Source organism: Colias croceus, chromosome 18, assembly GCF_905220415.1.
Source record: "Colias croceus chromosome 18, ilColCroc2.1".
NCBI classification, from domain to species: Eukaryota; Metazoa; Arthropoda; class Insecta; order Lepidoptera; family Pieridae; genus Colias; species Colias croceus.
In genome coordinates this window covers 8,290,011-8,315,954 of record NC_059554.1, presented here as the reverse complement: position 1 = coordinate 8,315,954, position 25,944 = coordinate 8,290,011, and the positions used below count along the sequence as shown (strand labels likewise).

At 36.3% G+C, this 25,944-nt stretch overlaps 2 protein-coding genes across 6 annotated transcripts in view; one reads left to right on the top strand and one right to left on the bottom strand.

Annotated features, from left to right (window-relative positions):
* The first annotated feature begins 1,343 nt into the window (after nucleotides 1-1,343).
* On the top strand, nucleotides 1,344-10,623 carry LOC123699815 (probable cleavage and polyadenylation specificity factor subunit 2). 2 transcript variants are annotated; one of them, XM_045646846.1, is made up of 14 exons: nucleotides 1,344-1,657; nucleotides 1,970-2,235; nucleotides 2,636-2,881; nucleotides 3,412-3,599; nucleotides 3,945-4,168; nucleotides 4,533-4,682; nucleotides 5,690-5,888; nucleotides 6,621-6,711; nucleotides 6,941-7,127; nucleotides 7,779-7,869; nucleotides 8,473-8,587; nucleotides 9,324-9,390; nucleotides 9,648-9,765; nucleotides 10,485-10,623. In XM_045646846.1, exons 1-14 carry the CDS (start codon nucleotides 1,509-1,511, stop codon nucleotides 10,575-10,577), a joined length of 2,184 nt encoding a protein of 727 aa, XP_045502802.1. In that variant the 5' UTR covers nucleotides 1,344-1,508; the 3' UTR covers nucleotides 10,578-10,623. The 2 variants fall into 2 exon arrangements, with proteins under 2 accessions (XP_045502802.1, XP_045502801.1); XM_045646845.1 differs by lacking the exon at nucleotides 9,324-9,390 and having other exon boundaries at nucleotides 9,581-9,765.
* A 2,754-nt stretch (nucleotides 10,624-13,377) lies between these two features.
* LOC123699647 (steroid hormone receptor ERR2-like) overlaps nucleotides 13,378-25,944 on the bottom strand; it is a 36,673-nt gene continuing 24,106 nt past the window's right edge. For all 4 annotated transcript variants that reach the window (XM_045646645.1, XM_045646646.1, XM_045646643.1 and 1 more), the window contains 5 exons: nucleotides 23,908-24,126; nucleotides 19,540-19,725; nucleotides 18,721-18,879; nucleotides 17,434-17,606; nucleotides 13,378-16,545 (listed from right to left, as the gene is read on the bottom strand). In XM_045646645.1, coding sequence (XP_045502601.1) covers nucleotides 16,383-16,545; nucleotides 17,434-17,606; nucleotides 18,721-18,879; nucleotides 19,540-19,725; nucleotides 23,908-24,126 — 900 coding nt within the window. In that variant the 3' untranslated portion in view covers nucleotides 13,378-16,382. The remainder of the gene's footprint in view (nucleotides 16,546-17,433; nucleotides 17,607-18,720; nucleotides 18,880-19,539; nucleotides 19,726-23,907; nucleotides 24,127-25,944) is intronic.

Sequence of the window (25,944 nt, the reverse complement as noted above, 5' to 3'; positions counted from 1 at the left end):
AGAAATAAGAAAAAGATGGCGCGTAACGGAAAAATGTCACGCGTAACGAAAAAATGTTACACTGAATTTTTTCCAATCCCGATAAAGAAGTTTCACTTCAAAAATAATGTAGGTAGGTATAAATAATGTAGGATGTATTACCTATACTTTGTAGGTATGTGTCTTATACTAATTATTGTATTGTACACGTACGTATGAACGCGAAAGATCGATGAAAAGTTATACAGGATATCGGTACCCTTGTTATTTAATGTTCCGTGACTAATGTTATGTGCATAATATTATAATAATTCCATTAAGTATTCTTTCTGATTTATTTTGGGGTCCTAAACTCCTAATATCTTCAGCATTTGTCTACTTGACAAAAACCGTACATTATTAATTTTATTCGTAAAGAAAGTATTTATTACAGGAATACATGCTTTTTCATAGCAAACATCATCAAAATAGTTATTTTGTGAGACCCGAGACCTTCGACCTTATCAACATACTCTTTCGAGACTTTTATATTCTAGTTACCTACCTCTAGTTACTATTAACGCTGCAGCTGGTCGATTACTGTTTTTTTACGATTAAATACTAGTGGTCCGCCCCGGCTTCGCCCGTGGTACATATTTCGCAATAAAAGGTAGCCTATGTCCTTTCTCGGGTATCAAAATATCTCCATACCAAATTTCATGCAAATTGGTTCAGTAGTTTAGGCGTGATTGAGTAACAGACAGACAGAGTTACTTTCGCATTTATAATATTAGTATGGATTAGCTGCTTTGATTATAATAATCTGCTGCTTTAATGAATAATGCCTTGCCTACGGACGATGGCAGTGGTGGTCGCTTACCATCAGGACCATCAGCTCGTGCTCGAAGTTATTGAACATTGACGCAAATATTTTAAATTTATTTCTGCAACGATATCAGCGAGAACTGCAAGATCTAACGATGCATTCTATGCAAGATTCTATGGAATATGCTTAGATCATTACTTAATGATATAAGGGAATAAGCGATGATTCTAAATTCACAGTTACTAGTAAGAAAAAACTAATGCATCTGTAAGGCATTAAAGCAGCTGTGGTCCTGCAGAATTAAGAATATATTTTTATTGTTTAATGTGAACCGGGTACTGTATATTGGGAATAGCAAGGTTAATTAGATTAGGCTAGCCGCTAGACGAATACAATTAATTTTCAAATGCACCATGAAAATATAGTACTTTATATGCACGTAATCTCACAAAAATTATTAGACTGTCAAGTGTCAATTTCCCAAGCTGTCAGTGTTTACTGGCAAATGTCAGAATTTGACAAATGAATTTTGCCGTTTGTTTTTGTGGCAGTATTGGGCAGTATCGCGGCATTTATATTTGTTGCTTTTGTATTAAAATTTAGACCAACAGTTTGAAATCGACCACTTATAATTCAAAACAAATAGTTTCTATTCGTGAATATTACGTTATGATTAATTTTTAATATATAACTAGATAGTTTCTGCAGTACTAATTTTGTAAACATGACTTCAATTATAAAATTACACTGTATTTCTGGGGTTGGTGATGAATCTCCGCCTTGCTATGTATTACAAATTGATGAATATAAGTTCCTGTTAGACTGTGGATGGGATGAGAAATTTGATATGGACTTCATAAAGGAACTGAAGAGGTAATTTGAGGTTATATATAACAATAACAACTAGCAGTGTTTTTTTGTTGCAAAATCATTTATTAATAAGAATTTCTTATAAAAAAATACTATATTATTTATTTAGGAGTTATGGAGACTCATTAAACTATACTTACACTAACGTATAACTCATACACAAAAGTAATTATCACAAGAAGAACAATGTCATTTATAATTAAAATTAATACAGCTTCTATAATAATTTACAGTAATTGCTTAACCATAACAACAAAAAAGATGGATCAAAAAATTGTTAAGACATTTAAATAATTAATAATTCTTAATTTCCAGGCATGTAAACAGTATAGATGCAGTGCTGCTATCTCACTCTGATCCCTTGCATCTCGGAGCGTTACCATACGCAGTGGGTCAGCTTGGTCTCAACTGTCCCATATACGCTACACTGCCAGTCTACAAAATGGGCCAAATGTACATGTATGACTTGTACCAGTCACATAAAAATGTGTCTGACTTTGATCTGTTTTCTCTAGACGATGTAGACACAGCTTTTGATAGGATAACACAGTTGAAATACAACCAGAGTGTGGATATTAAAGGTAAGTTTTTATAACTAAATAATAATTAACATCTATCTTAAAAGCTCATCAATAATTCATAACCAAGTCTTGGATATTGAAAAAAATTGTATCTTCATAGACTGAAATTGTGTGTTATTAGAACAGTTACATCATACATTTTTATTTGCACCTTTTATAATGTTTCGCTATGCTCCTTCTACTATCCAATTGTTCATTTTTCTTCAAACTTTTCCTATATCTTAAGGTTGCCTGGAAAATATCGCTTCTTAGCGATAAGGCCGCCTATTCGTACCATCCACTGTTTGTGTATTATTTTTGTTTGATTTTGTTTAGTTTTGTGTGTTTTTTTTAATTTCATCAAGTTGTATGAAAGTTATATCCAATCCAAAAATTTTGATATTCTGCTCCATTATTACAGGCAAAGGTATAGGCCTCCGCATCACACCATTACCAGCTGGACATCTCCTTGGAGGCACAATCTGGAGGATAGCTGCACCGGGTGAAGAAGATATAGTCTATGCACCAGATTTCAACCACAAGAAGGAGCGTCACTTGAACGGCTGTGAAATAGAGAGAATCATGAGGCCGTCTCTCTTGCTCTTGGGTGCTATGAACGCTGATTATGTACAACAGAGAAGACGGCTTAGAGATGAGAAGCTTATGAGTAAGCATTTTTACTTGAAATAGTTTTCAAATAAAGTGAAATTAAACAATTAATTTTACATAAATGGATGTACATTTATAAAATAAAAAACGTGTGGCACTCGGGGAGTGCCCGTCGGAAGTGGAGAGCGTGAGGTTTTTTCGTTACGGAATTTCTAGATTCGGTCGCCGCGCTCAAAGCCCGCGAAAGAAGCTATGCAATAGCTTAAAAACTGTAATTTTATAATAAATTAAATTAAACAAGCATAGTAAATTGAATAGATGAGTCTAGATCTGTACTAATATTATAAAGCTGAAGAGTTTGTTTGTTTGTTTGAACGCACTAATCTCAGCAACTACTGGTCTGATTTGAATAATTCTTTCCGTGTTAGATAGACCATTATATATCATCTTGCAAGTTAGTTAGTAAAGATTAATGTTTATTTAAATTTACTCCACGGTTACTTTTAATTGGCAGAGCATTTTATGAAGTCCGTCTCATATAGGTAGGTATATATTAAGCTAATTATTGATATAACGACTCTTTCACAGCAACAATCTTAACAACACTCAGAGGCGGTGGTTCTGTCCTAGTGTGTACGGACACAGCTGGCAGAGTGTTAGAACTTGCACACATGTTAGACCAATTGTGGAGGAATAAGGACTCTGGACTTGTAGCGTACTCGCTGCTTCTGTTGTCGAACGTCAGCTATAATGTGGTCGAGTTTGCTAAGTCACAGGTGAGCAACAGCTAATAGTTTATTATTTTAAATATAGAATAATATAGTAATAATATTTTTTATTACTATATTATTTTAAATTGGTATAAAGTATTAAAGAAATAGGTATAATTTTCTGATTCAATAACATGTATGAATAATATATATGCTGATTAATTATAATTAATAAGGAGTAATTAAGTATTTTTGTTAAAAATTATGTTTTTTTTACAGTGTAGACTGCAAAAAGTATCATGTTCTCTGACTATTTTTGTATTTTTTCTATAATATTATTTAGTTCATGATCATAAGTCTGATAGAAAATTTATATAAGAATATTCACATTCATATTACAATTTATTTCAGATAGAATGGATGAGCGACAAACTAACACGCGCATTCGAAGGTGCTAGAAGCAATCCGTTCGCGTTACGCCATTTGCACCTCTGTCACTCGGTAATAGAGGTCACTAGGACGCCGGGACCAAAAGTGGTTCTAGCTTCGTTCCCAGATCTCGAAACAGGGTTTGCGAGAGATCTGTTTCTGCAGTGGGCGCCGAATCCTCAGAATTCGATTATTTTAACTGCAAGGTAAATCAAAAAATTGATTTTAAGAAAATTAAATTTGATGTTATTTTTGTTAAGCTATTGCATAGCTTTACCGCGGCAGTCCCCGAGTGCCACACGTCGTTTTTTTTTAAGTAGCAATTATCAAATAATACCATAAAAATATTGTATTGCAATTTGTTGTGGTTTAAATAAAGGTAGCCTGTACTTGATTTCTGGTAACAAGATAACCGAAAATGAAAATACAAATTTATTAAGTGAAAAACTCCCTTTTTGTATTATCAACATAAAAATCTTTTCGTTAGACTTTTCCTCACCAAAACGAAGACAACAGAAAACTCATGATTTCTTGAAAATTTTTTATACAATTTTTTTTTTTAAATTTCAGAACGTCTCCAGGCACACTAGCGCGTGATCTAATAGAAAGAGGCGGTGATAGGAACATAGAGTTAACTGTACGGAAGAGAATCCGTTTAGAGGGCGCTGAGCTTGAAGAATTCTTGCAGCAGCAACGGACCAAAGTCAAGGATCCTGTTAAGTACGTAGAACTGTTTATCACTTTATAGCTAGAGTATACGTTTTTTTTTTGTAATTTTGGGATAACTGATTTAATATGTTTGTAGGTTGGTTTGACAATCTCTACATAGTATAAAACAAAGTCGCTTTCTCTGTCCCTATGTCCCTTTGTATGCTTAAATATTTAAAACTACGCAACGGATTTTGATACGGTTTTTTTTTAAATAGAAAGTGATTCAAGAGGAAGGTTTTAGTATATAATTTATTAGGTTTTAGACAAAGCAGGCGAAGCCGCGGGCGGTAAACTAGTTTTATATATTTTGTTCAACTGTCGAAAATTATCTTAACAATAATTTCTTGGGGTACTATCTAAAAATGTATTATAATTCATCATAATATTTGCCTTATCTCATTATTCTTAAAAATATATATTCTGCCTTTTACTAAATTGTAAATTATAAATTTTTAAATTTAAGCATCATGATTTTTTTTTCTATGTTTTTTGTTAACTTTACATACTCAGTCACGAAAACTAGGTAGTTTTATTCAATCTGAAATAGTTTGTATCATTTGCCTGCTTTTCGTAATTTAGGGCCAATTTTTCAATCCGTAGTTAAAACTTATCCGCCCAATAAAGTATTATACGATAACTAGCTTACCGCCCGCGTCTTCGCCCGCTTTCTCTAAATCGATTTGAAATTTAAACTATCCTATCTCTCAAGTTGGATCGAAATGCACATGGTGTGCGAATTTTATTATAATCGGTTATGTGGTTTAGGAGTCCATTGAGGACAAACATTGTGACACGAGATTTATATATATTAAGATATTAAAATGTCACGCGTAAACTGTCAAATACGGCCTATGAATACATTTTTGAAATGGTAGTTTATAGTATTTCGACGAATAAGTATGAACCAAGGATTAAAAAATCAGCCCTAAATCAAATATCCAATTGGAGTAAATACCAATTCCATTTCCCTATATCCTTATAGGATTTCTATCTACCCTCAATATAATTAATTCCAGAGAGGAAGTAAGCGGTCTCTCAACCGACTCGGAATCGGACGGTGAACTAGAGATGTGGGTGGTGACCGGACGGCACGATATTCCGGTGCGATCGGACCAACGTCCGGCCGGGTGCTTTAAGACGAACAAGCGACACCACGCTATGTATCCCTGTCATGAGGAACGGTCTAGAGCTGATGATTATGGGGAAGTTATACGGGTAAGTTTATTTCTAGTAACACATCACATATGCACAAGCACTAAGTAACAAATAGTAAAACAAAATGTATAATTAATATATGCTCATAGGATAGTTTTAAGGTATTGCATAGCTTCTATCGCGGGCCTTGAGCGCGGGGACCGAATCCAGAAATTCCGTAACGAAAAACCTCACGCTCTCCACTCCGACGGGTTCGGAGGTGTGGCTTGAAGGCATAGCATGCAATAGCTTTAACGCGGCAGTCCCCGAGTGACACACGTCTTTTTTTAAATATATCTGGATTCTATTTGATAGATTTTATGTATTTCTTGAAAATCCAACATGGATAAACTTTTGGGTAATGAAATAAAGTAAGTAGCGGCCACGATAAACTACTCAATACATATATGGATGTATGGATGTTTGTTACTCTTTCACGTAAAAACTACTGAACCGATTACAATGAAATTTAGCACACATATAGAGGGTAACTTGGATTAACACATAGGATAATTTTTATCCCGGAAATCCCACGGGAACGGGAACTATACGGGTTTTCCTTTGCAAACGCGGGCGAAGCCGCGGACGGAAATCTAGTATTCTTATATTCGCTATCATACTAAAACTAATCAATCCAATGATAATTGAAAAAAATGTAATATAATATAATATCTTACTATTCATGGAGCTAATACAGAAAGCTTTCATGAGAAAGTAGAATGTACTGTAATATGTACTTTATACTCTTGTTAGCCGGAAGATTACAGACTGGCGGAAATAGTGGATGCAGAGGGGGAGATACGAGACGTGCCGCCCGCACCGCCGCAGAAACCGGAGCCTGAAGGTATGTTTTATTAATATTTTAACATTAGACTGGCTAAGTGAATTTTTATACCTGTCCCCAAATAAAAAAAATAAGCAATCATTTTGCTAATATTAATTATTTATTAGTATAATTCAAAATCGATATAGTAGTTTTTGAAATTATATGTTACATGCAAAAATACGAATCCTCCTTCTAATTTTAGGCTAGATAACAGTTCAGTAATTATTTTTTTCATAATAATTTTCAGAGGAAGTAACAGAGATCCCTAGCAAGTGCGTGTCATCGGTGCGCCAAGTTGCAGTACGAGCGAATATACAATACATCGAGTTGGAAGGGCGCTGTGATGGGGAGTCGCTACTGCGTGTGGTCGCACACGCCAAGCCACGTGCTGTTGTGGGGCTGCGTGCTGGGAAAGTAGCCCTTAGCACGCTCAGGTTAGAGGCGCTTTCCGCGTGACACATTACAGTTGTATAGGGTCGCTACTGCGTGTGGTCGCACATGCCAAGCCACGTGCTGTTGTGGGGCTGCGTGCTGGGAAAGTGGCCCTTAGCACGCTCAGGTTAGAGGCGCTTTCCGCGTGACACAATTACACTCGTATGATGTACTGCACTCCGGGAAAGTGGCCCTTAGCACGCTCAGGTTAGAGGCGCTTTCCGCGTGACACAATTACACTCGTCTGATGTACTGCACTCCGGGAAAGTGGCCCTTAGCACGCTCAGGTTAGAGGCGCTTTCCGCGTGACACAATTATGCTGCGTACAAATTACGTGCGTTCGAACGTGCAGCGAGGACGATATGGAACTGTCGGTTTTTGAGACCGCATAAATCCGTAGCTTCAGTGAACGTCAACTTTGGTCGAACATTAGCTCCCGCCTCCCACGGTTTCCGCGTGTAATTTATACGCACCTTTACAGTTGTTGATGTGTTGCTACTTGCTGCGCGTCGTGTATGCTATGCTACGCGCCGTTTTTGGCGCATAAATTTATATATATGTGTATAGTATATTGAGCATGATTAAATTTCGAACCCTGTTTCACTATTTTTATTATTTTTGGAATGTCGTAATAAAAATTGTCTGTTTTATAGGAAACACTGTGAGAACGAAGGAATAGAAAAAATATTTACACCCGGCAAAGGTGAAATTGTCGACGCAACCACTGAGTCTCATATCTATCAGGTACAGTTGATTTCTTACTTTTTTGTTCTTGAATCGAACATTCTTTGAAATGAAACTTCTTTAGGCGCGTTGAGAGTAAAATTTCAAGGTCTCGTCATAGCAATACCGTTATATCATGTAGTAAGGCGACAATTTTGGTATTTTTGAATCTTGCCAAAAATGTTTCACTTCTGACACGTGTGCTCTCTTATCTATACTAATATCATAAAGCTGAAGAGTTTGTTCTAGTCTCAGGAACTACTGGTCCGATTTGAAAAATTCTTTCGGTGTTAAATAGCCCATTTATCAAGTAAGGCTATCTCATTACGCTAAGACCAACAGGAGTGTAGCCACGCGGGTGAAACCGCGAAGCGCAGCTAGTCCATACTAATATTATAAATGCGAAAATAACTCTGTCTGTTACTCAATCACGCCTAAACTACTGAACCAATTTTCATAAAATTTGTTATGGAGATATTTTGATACCCGAGAAAGGACATAGGCTATTTTTTATCCCGGAAAAATGACTCAATCCCGGAAATGCCTCGGGAACGGGAACTATGCGGGTTTTTCTTTGACTGCGCGGGCGGAAACCTAGTTCTTAATATAATTTGTATATTTCAGGTGAAATTAACAGACAGTCTGATGTGCGGTATAACATGGCGGGCGGCGGGCGACGCGGAACTGGCGTGGCTGTCGGCCAGCGTCGCGCAGCCCAGACAACGGGAGCCCAACAGCGGTGTGTGTGCTTGTTTGTGTGTTTGTACGTGTAAAGTGGTGGGCTGGATTGGTAGAGATAATAATATGAGAAAATGATAAAAATATTTCTTTATGGTAATGCGTACGGAAAGTGATTTCTTAGAAGTGCAGATTACTATGTATCAACTTACACAGGGTAAATAAAAATTTGCGCATCACCTCGCAGGCAGCTTGACTATATCAATCACAACAAACATTTTTTCTACGACTTATAAATTTTGATAAATAACCCAAAAAAAAATATATTTCCTCTGTTTATTTCTGTTTATTAATTGCTCTGTATTTTGTGCATCGGCGCCGCTGCATCACAACACCGCGCCCCGCAACACGTGCCGATATTTTACTTACGCAAGGTTCATAGCGTAGACTGTAGAGTAATGCGAGTTCAGAGGCAAATAAATAATTATTTTGTATGAATAAACTTAAATTTTTAAGTGTTAATTAAAATCAAAGCGTTGAACAAATGTTTTACGTACTTACGTAATTGACGATTAGGTTTGATTAAAATAATGATGAAAAATATAAATGTAATGTATAATTCAATGGAGATTCTAAAAATTCTAATGATAAAAAAGCAAAAAGCTTTCACAATACATTACATATTTTTAGAATTTTAGACAGGATAAAATAAATAAAACAGAATGTTTTTACATGGTTTTTATTGTATAATAATATTTTAATTAACAATCCTGTACAAAACAATAAATTTCCAACAGAAGACACAGCAATGGACGAGATGATATCGCTAGAAGCGAGTACGGTATCCACGGCTCGGGCGGCTACATTCGTGAACGCTATATATAATATAATATAATAGATATTGTTTCCACATTATGTTTCTTGTTCAACCGACAGGTCAGGTGTCGCTCTAGTAAGGCGAAAGACGCGGGTTCGATTCCCGCTTCGTCATCGATTTTTTTCATATTATGTATTCACAATATTGTTGACCAAAACACTAAATTATTTCCAACAGAGGACACAGCAATGGAAGAGATGATATCGCTAGAAGCGAGTACGGTATCCACGGCTCGGGCAGCTACATTCGTGAACGCTGTGAAGTTATCAGAACTGAGAGGTGCGCTAGGAAAGCACGGGCTCGCTGCTGAGTTCAATGCGGGCGCGTTGGAGTGTTGTAACGGCACTGTTGCTATACGGAGGGTGAGTATATAATATACTAGCTTTCCGCCCGCGGCTTCGCCCGCGTTTTCAAAGAAAAACCCGCATAGTTCCCGTTCCCGAGGGATTTCCGGGATAAAACCTATCCTATCTCTCAAGTTGGATCGAACTGCACATGGTGTGCGAATTTTATTATAATCGGTTAAGTGGTTTAGGAGTCCATTGAGGACAAACATTGTGACACGAGATTTATATATATTAAGATTGGATTATATTATGTATATAATACTAGCTTTCCACCCGCGGCATCGCCCGCGCAGAAGAAAGAAAAACCCGCATAGTTCCCGTTCCCGTGGGATTTCCGGGATAAAACCTATCCTATGTCCTTGCCCGGGTATCAAAATATCTCTATACCAAATTTCATGCAAATTGGTTCAGTAGTTAAGGCGTGATTGAGTAACAGACAGACAGACAGAGTTACTTTCGCATTTATAATATTAGTATGGATTCTCTATCTACCCAAAATAAATATAAATAAAGTTTGTACCCTGTTTTTACAACAATATAATTATTTTATACTTTCTTATATGCATAATGCATCCATATAGTACAAATCAGTTAAAACTCTAGTAACTTACGATTTATTATATAATTTGCAGAAAACTAAAACCACATGACTTTGACAAACTAAAAACACAGTGTAACTTTTAATGTTGGATATGCTAAAATATAGATATAATTAAAGTTTTTTTTTTTTACAGTTGGAGAATGGTCGTGTGGCGTTAGAAGGCGTACTGTCGGAAGAATACTACAAAATCAGAGAATTGCTCTACGAACAGTTTGCTATTGTTTAAGTGATAATTTAATGTATAATAGTATTAATAAATTTATTTGTCATAATTTTATTTTTTATTTCGACTATACACTTTCCTCAAATAAACCATCCTACAATAAAAACAAATAGGTATCAACTTTTCAGACAACTAAAAAATAATATGTTACGACGTGACACATAGACAATTTTATCATATAATCATACACATATTCATCTATTACTATTTACTGGTATAGTTGAATTTGATATTTTTGGTTTTATAGCATGCTTTATAAATACAAATTTATAAATAATAGAAAAAATTCGATCACGACGTGGGACTCGAACCCGCATCCTTTCACGCCAATGGTTGAGATACACATAAAACTGAAAGAATGGAATAAATTCGATCGCTCTGGCCGGTCACTACTGGCCGAGTTGGATAAGCATACGCCCGGGATTGGCGTGAAAGGATGCGAGTTTGAGTCCCGCTGAGTGATCGAATTTTTTCTATTCTTTTAATAGCGTCATTGTTCTTTATAAATTGATACTTGTATAGTGTTATACTATCTGTGCTATTGCTTAATACCAAATTATTTACTTCACTCTTTCAATCGTACCAAAGCTACTTCAACATAAATTAAATTTGCTATCATTTAATCAAACAAAATTTTAACAATGTAATTGGAATCAATTATATAATATATCCTTACCTAAGCATACACAAGAAAATATTGATCTTCTCATTTTTTTCTTTTACATTATATTAAAGGTACGGTAGGGTAAACTCACCTAATTGTGTGACTCAATTAATTCGGAGATACAACGTTTGGACTCTTACACAGCGTTATAGGAGTAAAATCCAATACATTAAAATTAACCCTATGGTAGGGTAATAAAGCTTCTTTTCGTGTACAAATTTTTGTTAAGATCGTGCGAGTGAAATAGTAACAATCACGGAATTTGTCATTGCGCCCGCCATGTTTGACGTTTCACCGGTAGCGTATACTATGCTGTCCTTATTTAATTAATTTTAAATAGAAAAGGTGGGTTTAAGTTCATGATACTTTGACAATTAATTGTTAAAAACATATATTTGTTGATACCGACAAAGGTTTTAGTAATTTTTCATTTGTTTTTGCATAATACCTTATTTCCTGGGTTCAAAAAGTTAACGATTCTCAAGATTGCAACTCAAAACAGTGTCACCGAATTAACCAAGCAAACTTTTACTATTTTCAATTCGTGTATTTATAATTGTCTTCAGTACGTATACGTTAGTAGTTTAAGTCAGAAAATATTTATTTTTACTCAGGTAAAAAAGTAGGATCGCTTTCAAGCATTTTAAAAAAGTCCGTTATTTTTTTTATCACATAATTAAGTGAGTTATTTTTTTATTATTTTAGACAGCATGGAGGAAGACAAAAATAAAAATAGAAAATATAATGAAACAACCCTGACATCCGCAATTCAAAGTATTCTGCAGTCAAAAATGAGTCCGTACACACTACACACAAATGTCCAATATTGTTTTTTATTGTTCCCCTCTTTTGATAGTTTCTCGTTGATTAATAAATACATAATTATTACTTTCAATATGTTATATTTTTTATTAATTTTATTTTTTTGTTACTTTTGTGTTAAAAAATAATAAATACTCGCTTAATTCGGTTATAACAGAATTAGAAAAGTACTATCACCGAATTATAGTGATTGTCACAGAATTAGACAAGTCATCGCGGTTTGATTAAGCTCATTTTACGCTGAGTTAATTCATATGGTGTTAGGATTACACTTGCTCATATGATGAACAGAAGACTGATTAATGTTCCTATTAAAAATAAAAATAAAATTTATAAAGTTTAACCTGTTTTTTTTTTCATATTCTGTTTTGTCACAGAATTAGATGAGTTGACCCTAATTCTTATTCCATTAAATTAAATTACATACGTATATCAAATTTTCCTTTTACACATTGTCAATAGTATGAATATGTATGTTGTTACTTCTTATGACTTATCATGTAGGTAAGTATCGCAAAATAAAAGTTCCCGGACGAGAAATTAAAAAGATATAATAGGGGTATCGATAATGCGACGCGATGTTTTAGCTTATGTTAACTAATAGTTACTGCCCGTGCATCGTGACTATACGCCCTCTGCCACTACTTACCTCTATGAAACATCACCGTTTACTCTTTGAACCTTTTGAACATCACATTTCCATAGAAAGATATAAAATAGGATGCGCATTTGAATACCTCCAAATTTTATAAAATTCGGATAGATGGCGTTGGCGGCAGTGTTACTGTGTATTTAGTTGGACCACGCGGGTGAAGCCGCAGGTAACACGATTACTAAATTACAATTATTTTTATACTTATATAAAAAACAAGTTAGTTTTATTTAGCAATAGATTTGATTTTTTTTTTCAACTTGCTCTAGCTTATTTGTACGGAACCACTGATTTAGGAGAAATCTGTAGAGGAGATAGCAGCAGATCGAACTTCACCCACGATAACCAGATTATTGGCTATTTTTTCATATTTGTTTCATTTATAAACAAGGATATAAGACATAGAATATGTCTGTCGAAAAGTATTCACGCCTATTTTCCAATGAAGTTAATTTGAATAAATTAGTCTGGATTTAGTTTTTAATAAAGAGAATATACGTTGGTAGAACATTGAAGATGACAATTGAACAAACATATTATGTTAATTTGAACATGATTGCGTGCAAAATAGTATTGTTTCAATTTTCCACCAATTTTCATGGCAAGATTTGGTTCATTTAGGTAATTATGTACGGTTGGCACCATAGTAAAGAAAACACAAAATATAATAATTTTATAATTTATTTCACATTCCTCCAGGCCCATATCACCTGATAACATTTTAGGAGGTACACGGGAAGCGGGTCAAAGAACTAATAAGTGACCACCGCCGCCCGTGAGCTCCACAACACCTTTAAGTTACATTGTGTAAACAAACATACTTCATTCATTACAAAAATAAGACACAAAGTCCACCTACTAATAAATATTTAATCTGTAATCCTTGGAATGAATATTCAATATACACAATGCACTTCGTTGTTTCGTTTTATGAAAAAACGCCATCAAATTCCGAACGACCACAGATTAAATTGAAAAGAAAAAGATAAAACTTAAAAGCTAATCTGGCACATCGCACACTTTGTACAAGTATCACACCCGCCTGTATCGCACCAGCGAGAACTTACTTACATACTATCTATAAATATATCAAATATTCTTAACATAAGAATAACTAAAGGACGCTTTATATAACATTCACTGGAAATAAACCCACCGTACCAACTACGTTTTTACGGTTATATTTTTTTTACCGCTCAAAAATCTGTCAAATGGCTTCGTCCTTAATTTATGTACTGTAATTCTAAAATACAGTGATTGTTTTTGTACTTTTTGATTCCATCATTTAACAAATGCTGGAGCGGTTTTATTTTTTCAAGTAAAATCATAATTTTACAACCTCTTTATAAACAATGATTTGTATATAACTTTATCATCGTAACCAAATGTCATCATCAAAACTGTTCCATAAAAATACTTAAACTACAAAATAAAGCGACACTCAGATCCTATATTGACTGTTCGCGGTATTTTTTTACATTTTTAATGACACTTGTGTATGGTAACAGATTACTGAGGTATTTTATTGTTTATAATACTGTTCCACTGCCCATATATCTATTTTAAATACATAACATTTATATGTACATATATTAGTAGGAATAATAGATATTTTTTATTTATAATCCATTAAAAATATAGTATCTGAATACAATGACATATTATATATCATACACGTGGAACAGTTGTAAAAATAGTTCATCTTTAAATAAATCTATCAATCGTTATGTAAATATCAGGAGATCTATCAGAAATATAGATAGGGAAATGAAAACCACTATGTGATTTCAATGCCGGTTTAAAATTGATAGAAATAGCGCCGAAAACAACTTGTATTCTTCCTGACTTCACGGTCGAAGAGAGAATGCAAAGAAAATTAAAAATAAATGCTTACAATATAATGTTAACTAGATTGTTGTTTTGTAACGAAAAAAAGCGCGACAATTACAAACTAACGAAACAATATTCAGCAAGCGATAACAAAAATTAAAAACTAGCCATATTGGATTCTTTCTCCGACCTCATTTAATCTCATATCCTCACCGCAAGTAAAACTACGTATATTTTTAATATTATACAAAAATAGTAACAAGTTTTGTACTAAATCCGTCCATTTTGTACATTAACGGCGCGGGGACGCGATATCTATTTTCCCGCCAAATATAACCTAAAAAGTTTTTTTTTTTTTTTTTTTCAATTTTGATCGTTTCTTCACAGCCATTTTATCAGACTCAAGTCTGTAACATAAATTCACGTCCACACCGAACATAATCCATTGTTTTTCGTTGAAACTCTAATCGTCAAACGTAACATAAACAATTTTTTTATACATAATATAACTACAACCATTTATTCATAAATCGTAAAAATAAAATGTGATGTTTGAATTAATATACTAATTGCATGATTAAAAGTGTTTATATTATTGATAAAAATACACAAGAGATGGACTATAATAATAAAAAAGATACTGTTTTTAAAGTTTAACAAAACCAATGTGATAAATGCAATGATATTTCATTAACTATATCGCGTCTCCGCATTCCACAACACAAATGTATACAGAAAGAAGCTTCTAGATCCTTCTTTATAACTTTTACGTTTTATTTCAAGGAAAAGTCAAAACATTCAATATATTTTGTAGATTCAAAAATCATCAGTATTAAATTATTGAAAAAAAAAGGTTAAAAGTTATAAATCAGTGACCTGACGCACACATTTATTCTGTGTCTTAACATTGGCAGAAAATGTAAACAAAGAAATAGTCTAGCGTTTTTTTTTTATCCATATCCTGTAGTTTACAGATACTAAATATACAAAAATGAACTACATAATTTAAAGGTGTCACTACTTCACGAATTAGTTGTTTTATTATCTTCAGTTAGTTTATTGATTTACATTTTCAGCCATTGTTAATTATCTTATACACTACTCAAAACCGTAAACAATACTTAACATTATTTACCGTCTCCCAACCTATGTATACACTTTCAAAGTCTAAAATTTTATACACCATCAGCCGCGGACCGAGACAGACAGACCGAGACCTTCTTGATTACACGTCCCCAGACTCAAACTAATATTTTTTTTATAGTTCACACACTTTTTTTCAAGCTGTAGAAATGCAAGTCTTAAATCTTGTACACAACCTTTATAACACAATCCAATTAGTCCAACATCTTGTTTCCGCTGACACAATATGATTGTTAAAAGTGTATTTATTACCAGACTTAGTGCCTGAATCAATCAATCAGTGATTTTATATCTCTAGCGCCGATAATCGCACTGGATATTAATCCACATCTTGCTCGCTAGAGCTGATCCCCGCAGCGGGTTGTACTCCCCAGGTAACTCTGATTTCGTCTGGTCCACAGATAACGTATCTAACTGTCCCTTTCGGTTGACGTCAAGTCTCTAGCCCTGTTCCCGTTCCACACATTTCACTAGTTTTATCTCCGTCCAGTCCAGATCACGTCACACTAAGTCTCTTTCGCCCTATCCCCGTCCAGTCCACGTCTCATTATCCCCTTCGGTCCACATCTCACTATTCCCTTCGGTCCACGTCTCACTATCCCCTTCGGTCCACGTCTCACTATCCCCTTCGGTCCACATCTCACTAGTCCTATCTCCACCCGGTCCACACAGCACACTGCACACATCACTAGCAGCTCTACCGCAGACACGCCTCCAGCATCTCCACGAACAGCTTGTTCATGGGCGCGCGTCGGTCCCGGTGCACGGCGGCCCAGAAGCGGCGTACAGCCACGTCCGCCAGCCGCAGCGCTGGTAGTACTAGTAGGAGTTGCTGGAGAGCGCCGTTCGCGTTGCACGGCCTGTATTTGAGACATATGATAATTATTATATTTTTGAAGTGAAACTTCTTTATCGGGGTTGGAAAAAAATTTAGTGTAACATTTTTTCGTTACGCGCCATCTTCACTTCTTATGTGTGTACAGTAGTACACGCACACATTTTTTTCGTATACAGGATGATACAGTGTGTATTTAAAATTTTATTTGCAAATACAGTTGATTTTTTTGGTTGGTGTGAAAGTGACAGAGACTTTACAGAATGTAGTTTTAATTTATTATGTTAATAAATAGTCCCCTGTATGTGCTACAAGGGACTAAAAACACCAATATATATAATGGTTTTAGGTGTAACCTGAGTGCAGAGAACGTGTCGATGAGCACGGCGAGTGTAGGTAAGAGACTTAGGAACTGTAAAGTAGGTACCTATTATTGTTACATATTTGCTTAAACAAAAGAATTACATGACGTGGTACCTGAGCGCGAACACCGTGTCGATGAGCACGGCAAGTGTAAGTGACTAAGGACCTGTGCAGGATGTACTTTTATTTTATTTGCGTACATAGGATGTTTTTAGTTGTTACCTGAGCGCGCTGACGGCGTTGTTGACGATTGAGCGCGGTGAGTATGGGTTAGTGACTTAGGAACTGTATTTTATACATTGGCTGATTTTTATATATTTTGATGTATCAAAGCCACCCATATACAGGCTGATAGGGGCTGATTTTTCAATTCTCGGTTAATACTTATTCCTCGAATGACGTATTAAACTACCATTTAAAAAATGTATTCTTTGCTCGTCTTTGACAGTTTACGGGTGACATTTTAATATTATCTTGTAATACTTTATTGGGCGGATAAGTTTTAGCCATGGATTGAAAAATCGGCCCTAATCATAATGATATTCTATACCTGAGCGCGCTGACGGCGTCGTTGAGCGCTTGGAGGATGGTGTCGCGGAAGCGGCGCAGCGCCGCGTGCTCGTCGATGCGCGCCTCGCTGTTGGCCAGCGCCAGCGCCTTCAGCAGGTAGCACTCCTCGCGCAGCGCCGCCGCGCGCTCCAGCCGCCGCGACACGCCCGCTATCTGCGCACATACATACATACACATTTATAGACAAAATAATGGTTGTTTGTAAAGTAAGTTTACGATCGAGATGTTTACGTTATAACATAATGCAGTGGCAGCGCTCGAGATGAGACGGGAGATCGGTCCGTCTCTCTCTCGTTATACCTGCGATCGCGCTCGTGAGGTTTTGGTGTGACACAAGTTTCTGAACATGTCACCCGACTAAAACGATTTAAACACATTTTATACAAAAAAAAGAAAAAAAAAGACGGGTTGCACTCCGGGAGTGCCGGCAGACGTGAAAACTTGATTATTAACGTTCAGCATATTTGATATTTTGGAATGGTATCCGTCTTACGCATGGATAAGGGCAAAAAAAAAAAGTCCGTCTTACGCTTTTTCGATCAGGCCACGTGTCCTGACGCGAGTTTAAGATTTTATACCCAACGCCGCTAAAGAAGTTTTCACTTCAATAATATAATATTGATAAACGTTTTCTTTTAAGTTTAGGTTTTACCGCTTGTTAATTGTACGGTGTTCGTACACCACGTTGCGCGCTGTCAGTATTTTGCGTGGACACGCGACATACAGTATAGACTATATACTCTATAGTATGTCATACTATACTGTATATTGCGACATATAGTACATATTTCATTAGTTCGCATTCGATCACCATAGCAATCGCGCGTACTCATTACCATTAACCAAACCATATAGAATTAAGGCAATAAAGGCATTATTGAACTTAATTTTTTCATTTACTCTGTACGGGCCCTACAACCCCGTACACTAATAATATCCCTAATAGCTATTTATTTAACACTATAACACAAATTTGCCATTTTAACTTACACATAACCTAAACAAAACATAAACAAAAATTCGAAAACCCGCCATAATACCGACAGTCGGATAGAAACATCAAAAAATAGATTAAAATGAGGGTAGTTAAAAAAAAGAAGGAAGTTTAAAAAAATCAAAAGATAATTTAAATTTTGAGTTCAAACAAGACAATAAAGACAATCAAAAGGTACAACAACCATATATGAATTTGATATTTTTAGTTTTATGGCATTCAAATGCTTTATAAACGTATAACTATCTATTTATTTAAAGTCAATAACCATACCTGCAGGTACAGGTCATGTGCACCCAGCTCTCTCGCCTGCGCCTCGTCTATGGCGAGGTCGGCAGCGAAGCGCAGGCGCAGCGGCGCGCCGCCCGCCAGCGAGCGGTACGCCAGCATCAGGCTTAGCATCTCCGCCCATGTGCTTTGGAGTAGCCGCATCTGTACATATATGTTTGATTATTGTAAACTCAAACTCAAACTCATATTCAATTAGACTACTTTTAGTAGCACTTTCGAATCGTCATAACATACGTATTTTTAACATTTACCACCGATTCGGAAAGCAGTATCTATGGAGAAGAACCGGCAAGAAACTCCATAGTTGCTCTTTTAAAATCATGTCAATATTACATAGTCTGTAACTTATATCTAACTACATAATATATCGTAAAGCACGTTGCTACGAAAGCTTGACGCATGCTAACGTGTTATCTAACGAGTCATATTGTAAGCTAGATGTTCCATCGACATGCCGCGTGAGTTTTAATAAAATAAAACATTAAAAACATATATGCACCTAAAAACGGAAACAAATTTAAAAAATTCCCTAAACACTAACTAATAACTGCAACTTTAACAAAAAACACTTTTTTCTAACGATTGAGTGTATTGTCCAATTTTAATTAATCAAAAACTATAAAAAAGGTCATAAAAAACTAAAATCAGGAACAGATTCCAAAAAATCCCTGGACACTAATAACTGCAAGTTTAACAAAAAAAAATTTTTTCTACCAACAAAAAAGATTGTCCAAGTACCATACCATTCTTCCTCCTTCCTTCTTCCTCAAACTGAAATCAAAAATTCTCGACCGTACTCACCTGATCATTCAACGTCAACTCAGTGAAGCCGGGTATCTGTTTGGCCCATCCTATAACGCCCACTAATTCCCGATCATATAGATCTGCCAATAGGGTCAGTGTCCTTGCCGTGGGGTCCGTCACACCCGCGGGAGGCGCTGCACATGTTAACAGTTCTGGCTCGTAGGATGATAGCGCTTCTAACACCTGCAAAGATGGATATAGGTTAAATATACTACAGATAAAAAAAAATGTGTGCGTGTACTAGTGTACACACGAAGGAAGTGCAACTTCTTTATGACCTTATTTTTCAAAAAATAATTTACTATATGCAACTTTACAGAAATACGACGAATCACGCGTGGTAGGGATAAGAAAAAGATGGCGCGTAACGAAAAAATGTTACACTAAATTTTTTTCCAACCCCGATAAAGAAGTTTCATTTCAAATATGGTAAAATATATTAAATTCTGGCTAGAATGATAGATATTGCTAAAATACACTACAGATAATATTAATTCTAAAAGTGTAGTATATTCGATATTTAGGTTTGGTTGTGCCAAAGTATCCTATTATCTAACTTAAACTAAAGATATGGTGAGAATTGGGCTCTGTCGTTTTTTTTAATGTCAGTTATTTTACTTTTATCTAATATACAAAATTCTCGTGTCACAGTTTTCGTTGCCATACTCCTCCGAAACGGCTGGACCGATCCTCATGAAATTTTCTGTGCATATCGGGTAAGTCTGAGAATCGGCCAACATTTATTTATCATATATACCACGGCCGAAGCCGGGGCGGGCCGCTAGTAATTCTATAATTTTAGGATACAGGAAATGACACCCTTCCAAATATATTTTTCGCTTCAAGGACATAAAAAATAAACATACTGATAACCTAATTTTAAATGACTATTAATAATCAACAAAAAGCATTCGTAAAAGTAATATGTGTTAGAGTTATCCTCCTTAACTGCATTTTTTTTTTTTGTGTTTTGTTTGCAGATTATATGATGAAGCATGAAAATAAAGTAAAACATAACTAACCTAACCTAACACGGAAAGACATAACACTTGGCCACACACACGCACGCATTTGTTTAAATAAAAATCTTATGTGTAAATATCTATATATCTTTTTGTCTGCCACGTCATTTTTACATGAGTAAATAGTCCTGAATATAAATTATGAGTAGTCTATAAGTACATACAATAAACCAGTAACCGGACCATTTCTGTACATTTTTTTAAAGAGTTATTTTTAAAGAATTAGCAATATGGATGTTTTTTAGAAAACAAAAAAAGATTAAGAGTGTCAAGGGACGACCGGATGGAACGAAGTTACAAAAATAACTGACTTCTCTCTATGAGGGAGAGAGAGAAACAGACAGAGAAACACGTTCACGCCGCACGGCTTACAACTATAGTAAAAGTGTCGTTAGGTATCGGTCAATTAGGGAAAGCTGGCATGTTCACAGTACTCACACTTATGCAATTTCACTTACAGTATGTTCAAAAATAAATGCGACTCTAGTTTCATTTTAGACTTGAATTGTAAAATGGGTGCGTTGTAGAAATATAATTATGAAAGCTCTCATAATTTACCTGTAAAATTATAATTTAAAAGTAAATCAATTGATGAACTTTATTATTTATTCTAAAAATAATCAATTGGATAAAAGTATTAATAATCATTCAATTATCAAATAATAATTAAATTTCAGGTCATAAAAACAATACAAATAACACGTGCGCTCACTCCCAAGTCCCAACACACGGATGGTTGTTTTGATAATGATTTAAATAACGGACGTCTTCTGCAGTTGCGGAGCAGTCTTGTCCTGACTTTGGTCGAGTAAAAATATCTAAGAAATATTATTGTAGCGACACCTCGCTCTGAATCGCGCAAGCGAAATGTTTTCGCTACAGAGATATATATGTCGTGGTCATATCGTAGATTTGATCATTTCATGATATGAGTGGCCATTTCACGAAATGGTCGCATATCGTGAAATGGCCAATTTAGTTTGGCCACATCATGATGTGGTTTGGGCAGATCAATGATAAGAAATCGTTTCACGATATGGCCAATTAACGCACGGTTTTTTCATGAAATGACCAAAATTATTTGATTATATCGTAAAATAGTTACATTAATCGTTGGTAGAGGCGCTGCAAGCTCTGTGTTTATGTGATAAGATGGCGGCCGCTGGCGAAAATTAAATTATTCGCAGTTAAAAACTTCATAATTCGTTTAATAACAATAATATGAAGAAAGTCATAGCAAAGAATTTACGACGAAGAGGTACGAGTACTATGGAAAATGTGGATATCTTATATGTATTTAAGAAAAAATGCGACTTAAATAAAATAATTTAAGAAACTACTACTATATAATTATAATTGTTTGTTTTTTAAAAAGCGATCCGCTTCTGCGCGTTGTTTATCAAAGTCTAACCTAACCTAACCTAAATGTTTTCTATTGCAAAAACGATTCGCTTCTGGCATTCGCCGGCCGTTGCCGAGTGCCGCGGCACTAACTTAAATGACATTAAACAAGTTTTTAGAATATAGTTATTCTGAAATTTTTTAATATTATATGGACTCTTTATATTTTATACGATCTGGCCAAATGTGGATGACCAAATCGTGAAACGTTGACGATTTAACGATCTGATCAAACTATGTTGGCCATTTCACGATATGCGACCATTTCGTGAAATGGCCACTCATATCATGAAATGATCAAATCTACGATATGACCACGACAATATGAGTGGCCATTTCACGAAATGGTCGCATATCGTGAAATGGCCAACATAGTTTGATCAGATCGTTAAATCGTCAACGTTTCACGATTTGGTCATCCACATTTGGCCAGATCGTATAAAATATAAAGAGTCCATAAAATATTAAAAAATTTCAGAATAACTATATTCTAAAAACTTGTTTAATGTCATTTAAGTAAGTGCCGCGGCAGCGGCCGGCGAGTGCCAGAAGCGAATCGTTTTTGCAATAGAAAACAGTTAGGTTAGGTTAGGTTAGACTTTGATAAACAACGCACGAGCCGAGCGAGCAAAGCGAGCGTGCCGCGGCAGCGGCCGGCGAGTGCCAGAAGCGGATCGCTTTTTAAAAAACAAACAATTATAATAATATAGTAGTAGTTTCTAAAATTATTCTATTTATGTCGCATTTTCTCTTAAATACATATAAGATATCCACATTTTCCATAGTACTCGTACCTCTTCGTCCTAAATTCTTTGCTATGACTTTCTTCATAATATTGTTATTAAACGAATTATGAAGTTTTTAACTGCGAATAATTTAATTTTCGCCAGCGGCCGCCATCTTATCACATAAACACAGAGCTTGCAGCGCCTCTACCAACGATTAATGTACCTACCTAACTATTTTACGATATGATCAAATAATTTTGATCATTTCATGAAAAAACCGTGCGTTAATTGGCCATATCGTGAAACGATTTCTTATCATTGATCTGCCCAAACCACATCATGATGTGGCCAAACTAAATTGGCCATTTCGTGAAATGGCCACTCATATCATGAAATGATCAAATCTACGATATGACCACGACATATACATATTACATATAAGAATCAATAAAAAAAAAATATATATCCTTCATAATAATATCGAACTAGGAGTGCGTAGTCACGTGCAGGGGCGGTACGACAAGCACACTTTACGGCGCCATCTTATTATGTCACGCATTACCTTGCTGGCCACTCCGCACGCTCACCTAAAATCATCTAGCTCTAGCATCATCTAGCAGTCTAGCACAGGTAATTGGAACTTGCACGCTTGGTCCGTCTTGTAGCTATGCTTGTATTTAATTTTAAACAATTTTGAAGAGAGTTGCGCTGTTTACCGTGTTTTTATGTTGCATGCGCACACCTTTCGACCATTTGCGGGCGCGGGTTAGCGGGTTGTTTAGAGCCTCTCGCTTGAAGCGGTACGCTTGGTCAAATTTTTCTTATATTACACACCACCCAGCACGCACACCTGAATATCATCGAAGGGAAATTCGCAGTCACTTGCGGATCAGGCAAGGCTGGCACTTTACGATGGTAAATGCAGCACTTCTGGCCATGTTTAACATTGTACCCAGCACGCTCACCTTGATGTCGATGATCGATGATCAGGCGCTCGGCGGTACTACTGTCCATGCATGGCATGCCCGTGCGCAGGCACTTGCGGGACTAGCACGACTAGTACACACAACAGTACCAGGACACTTTTGGCTACATTACACTTCATCCAACCGGCTACCCAGCACGAATTGGCATGACTTGCATACTATAGAGCAGTAAAAGTGGCACTTCTGGCTACGTTACACAGCACCCAACTGATCACCCAGCACGCTCACCTTGATGTCGTCGAGCTGCGGGCGCGGGTGCGCGGGCGCGGGCTGATCGGGCGCCCGGCGGTACTTCTGCCGGCCCCCACGCACGCGGTCCAGCCGCACGCCCTCGCGCAGCATGCCCGTGCGCAGGCACTTGCGGAACCGGCACGCTTGGCACGCTTTGCGGCGCCGCTTGTTGATCTCGCACTCGTTGGACGCGGGACACGTGTACTCTATGTTGCCCTGGTACAGAAAAGTAATGTAATTTATATTTTTTGGTTTTTATGGCATTCAAATGCTTTATAAATATAAATTTATAAAGAATAGAAAAAATTCGATCACGAGGCGGGACTTGAACCCGCATCCTTCGCGCCATTCCGGGGCGGATGCCTAACCAACTCAGCCACTCGTGACCCGCCTGAGCAATCGAATTTATTCTATCCTTTCAGTTTTATGTGTCTTAAGGGACACACCGCGCGCCATCTATTGAGATGATTTAACAACCATTTCAACCAATATGAAGCACTTTTCAGTGAATACAATATTGTAACGATGGAACACGACCTTTTCTTGAATTTATATTTTTTGGTTTTTATGGCATTCAAATGCTTTATAAATATAAATTTATAAAGAATAGAAAAAATTCGATCACGAGGCGGGACTTGAACCCGCATCCTTCGCGCCATTCCGGGGCGGATGCCTAACCAACTCAGCCACTCGTGACCCGCCTGAGCAATCGAATTTATTCTATCCTTTCAGTTTTATGTGTCTTAAGGGACACACCGCGCGCCATCTATTGAGATGATTTAACAACCATTTCAACCAATATGAAGCACTTTTCAGTGAATACAATATTGTAACGATGGAACACGACCTTTTCTTGAATTTATATTTTTTGGTTTTTATGGCATTCAAATGCTTTATAAATATAAATTTATAAAGAATAGAAAAAATTCGATCACGAGGCGGGACTTGAACCCGCATCCTTCGCGCCATTCCGGGGCGGATGCCTAACCAACTCAGCCACTCGTGACCCGCCTGAGCAATCGAATTTATTCTATCCTTTCAGTTTTATGTGTCTTAAGGGACACACCGCGCGCCATCTATTGAGATGATTTAACAACCATTTCAACCAATATGAAGCACTTTTCAGTGAATACAATATTGTAACGATGGAACACGACCTTTTCTTGAATTTATATTTTTTGGTTTTTATGGCATTCAAATGCTTTATAAATATAAATTTATAAAGAATAGAAAAAATTCGATCACGAGGCGGGACTTGAACCCGCATCCTTCGCGCCATTCCGGGGCGGATGCCTAACCAACTCAGCCACTCGTGACCCGCCTGAGCAATCGAATTTATTCTATCCTTTCAGTTTTATGTGTCTTTTCAGTTTTATGTGTTGAAATGGTTGTTAAATCATCTCAATAGATGGCGCGCGGTGTGTCCCTTAAGACACATAAAACTGAAAGGATAGAATAAATTCGATTGCTCAGGCGGGTCACGAGTGGCTGAGTTGGTTAGGCATCCGCCCCGGAATGGCGCGAAGGATGCGGGTTCAAGTCCCGCCTCGTGATCGAATTTTTTCTATTCTTTATAAATTTATATTTATAAAGCATTTGAATGCCATAAAAACCAAAAAATATAAATTCAAGAAAAGGTCGTGTTCCATCGTTACAATATTGTATTCACTGAAAAGTGCTTCATATTGGTTGAGATGGTTGTTAAATCATCTCAATAGATGGCGCGCGGTGTGTCCCTTAAGACACATAAAACTGAAAGGATAGAATAAATTCGATTGCTCAGGCGGGTCACGAGTGGCTGAGTTGGTTAGGCATCCGCCCCGGAATGGCGCGAAGGATGCGGGTTCAAGTCCCGCCTCGTGATCGAATTTTTTCTATTCTTTATAAATTTATATTTATAAAGCATTTGAATGCCATAAAAACCAAAAAATATAAATTCAAGAAAAGGTCGTGTTCCATCGTTACAATATTGTATTCACTGAAAAGTGCTTCATATTGGTTGAAATGGTTGTTAAATCATCTCAATAGATGGCG

What these genes read in the sequence shown, in the direction of transcription:
- LOC123699815 (XM_045646845.1), top strand. Translation starts at nt 1,509, where the DNA reads ATGACTTCAATTATAAAATTACACTGTATTTCTGGGGTTGGTGATGAA. An exon ending in AAAGTCAAGGATCCTGTTAA is followed by an intron (nt 4,683 to 5,689) that starts GTACGTAGAACT and finishes AATTAATTCCAG; the next exon opens with AGAGGAAGTAAGCGGTCTCT. An exon ending in GCAGAAACCGGAGCCTGAAG is followed by an intron (nt 6,712 to 6,940) that starts GTATGTTTTATT and finishes AATAATTTTCAG; the next exon opens with AGGAAGTAACAGAGATCCCT.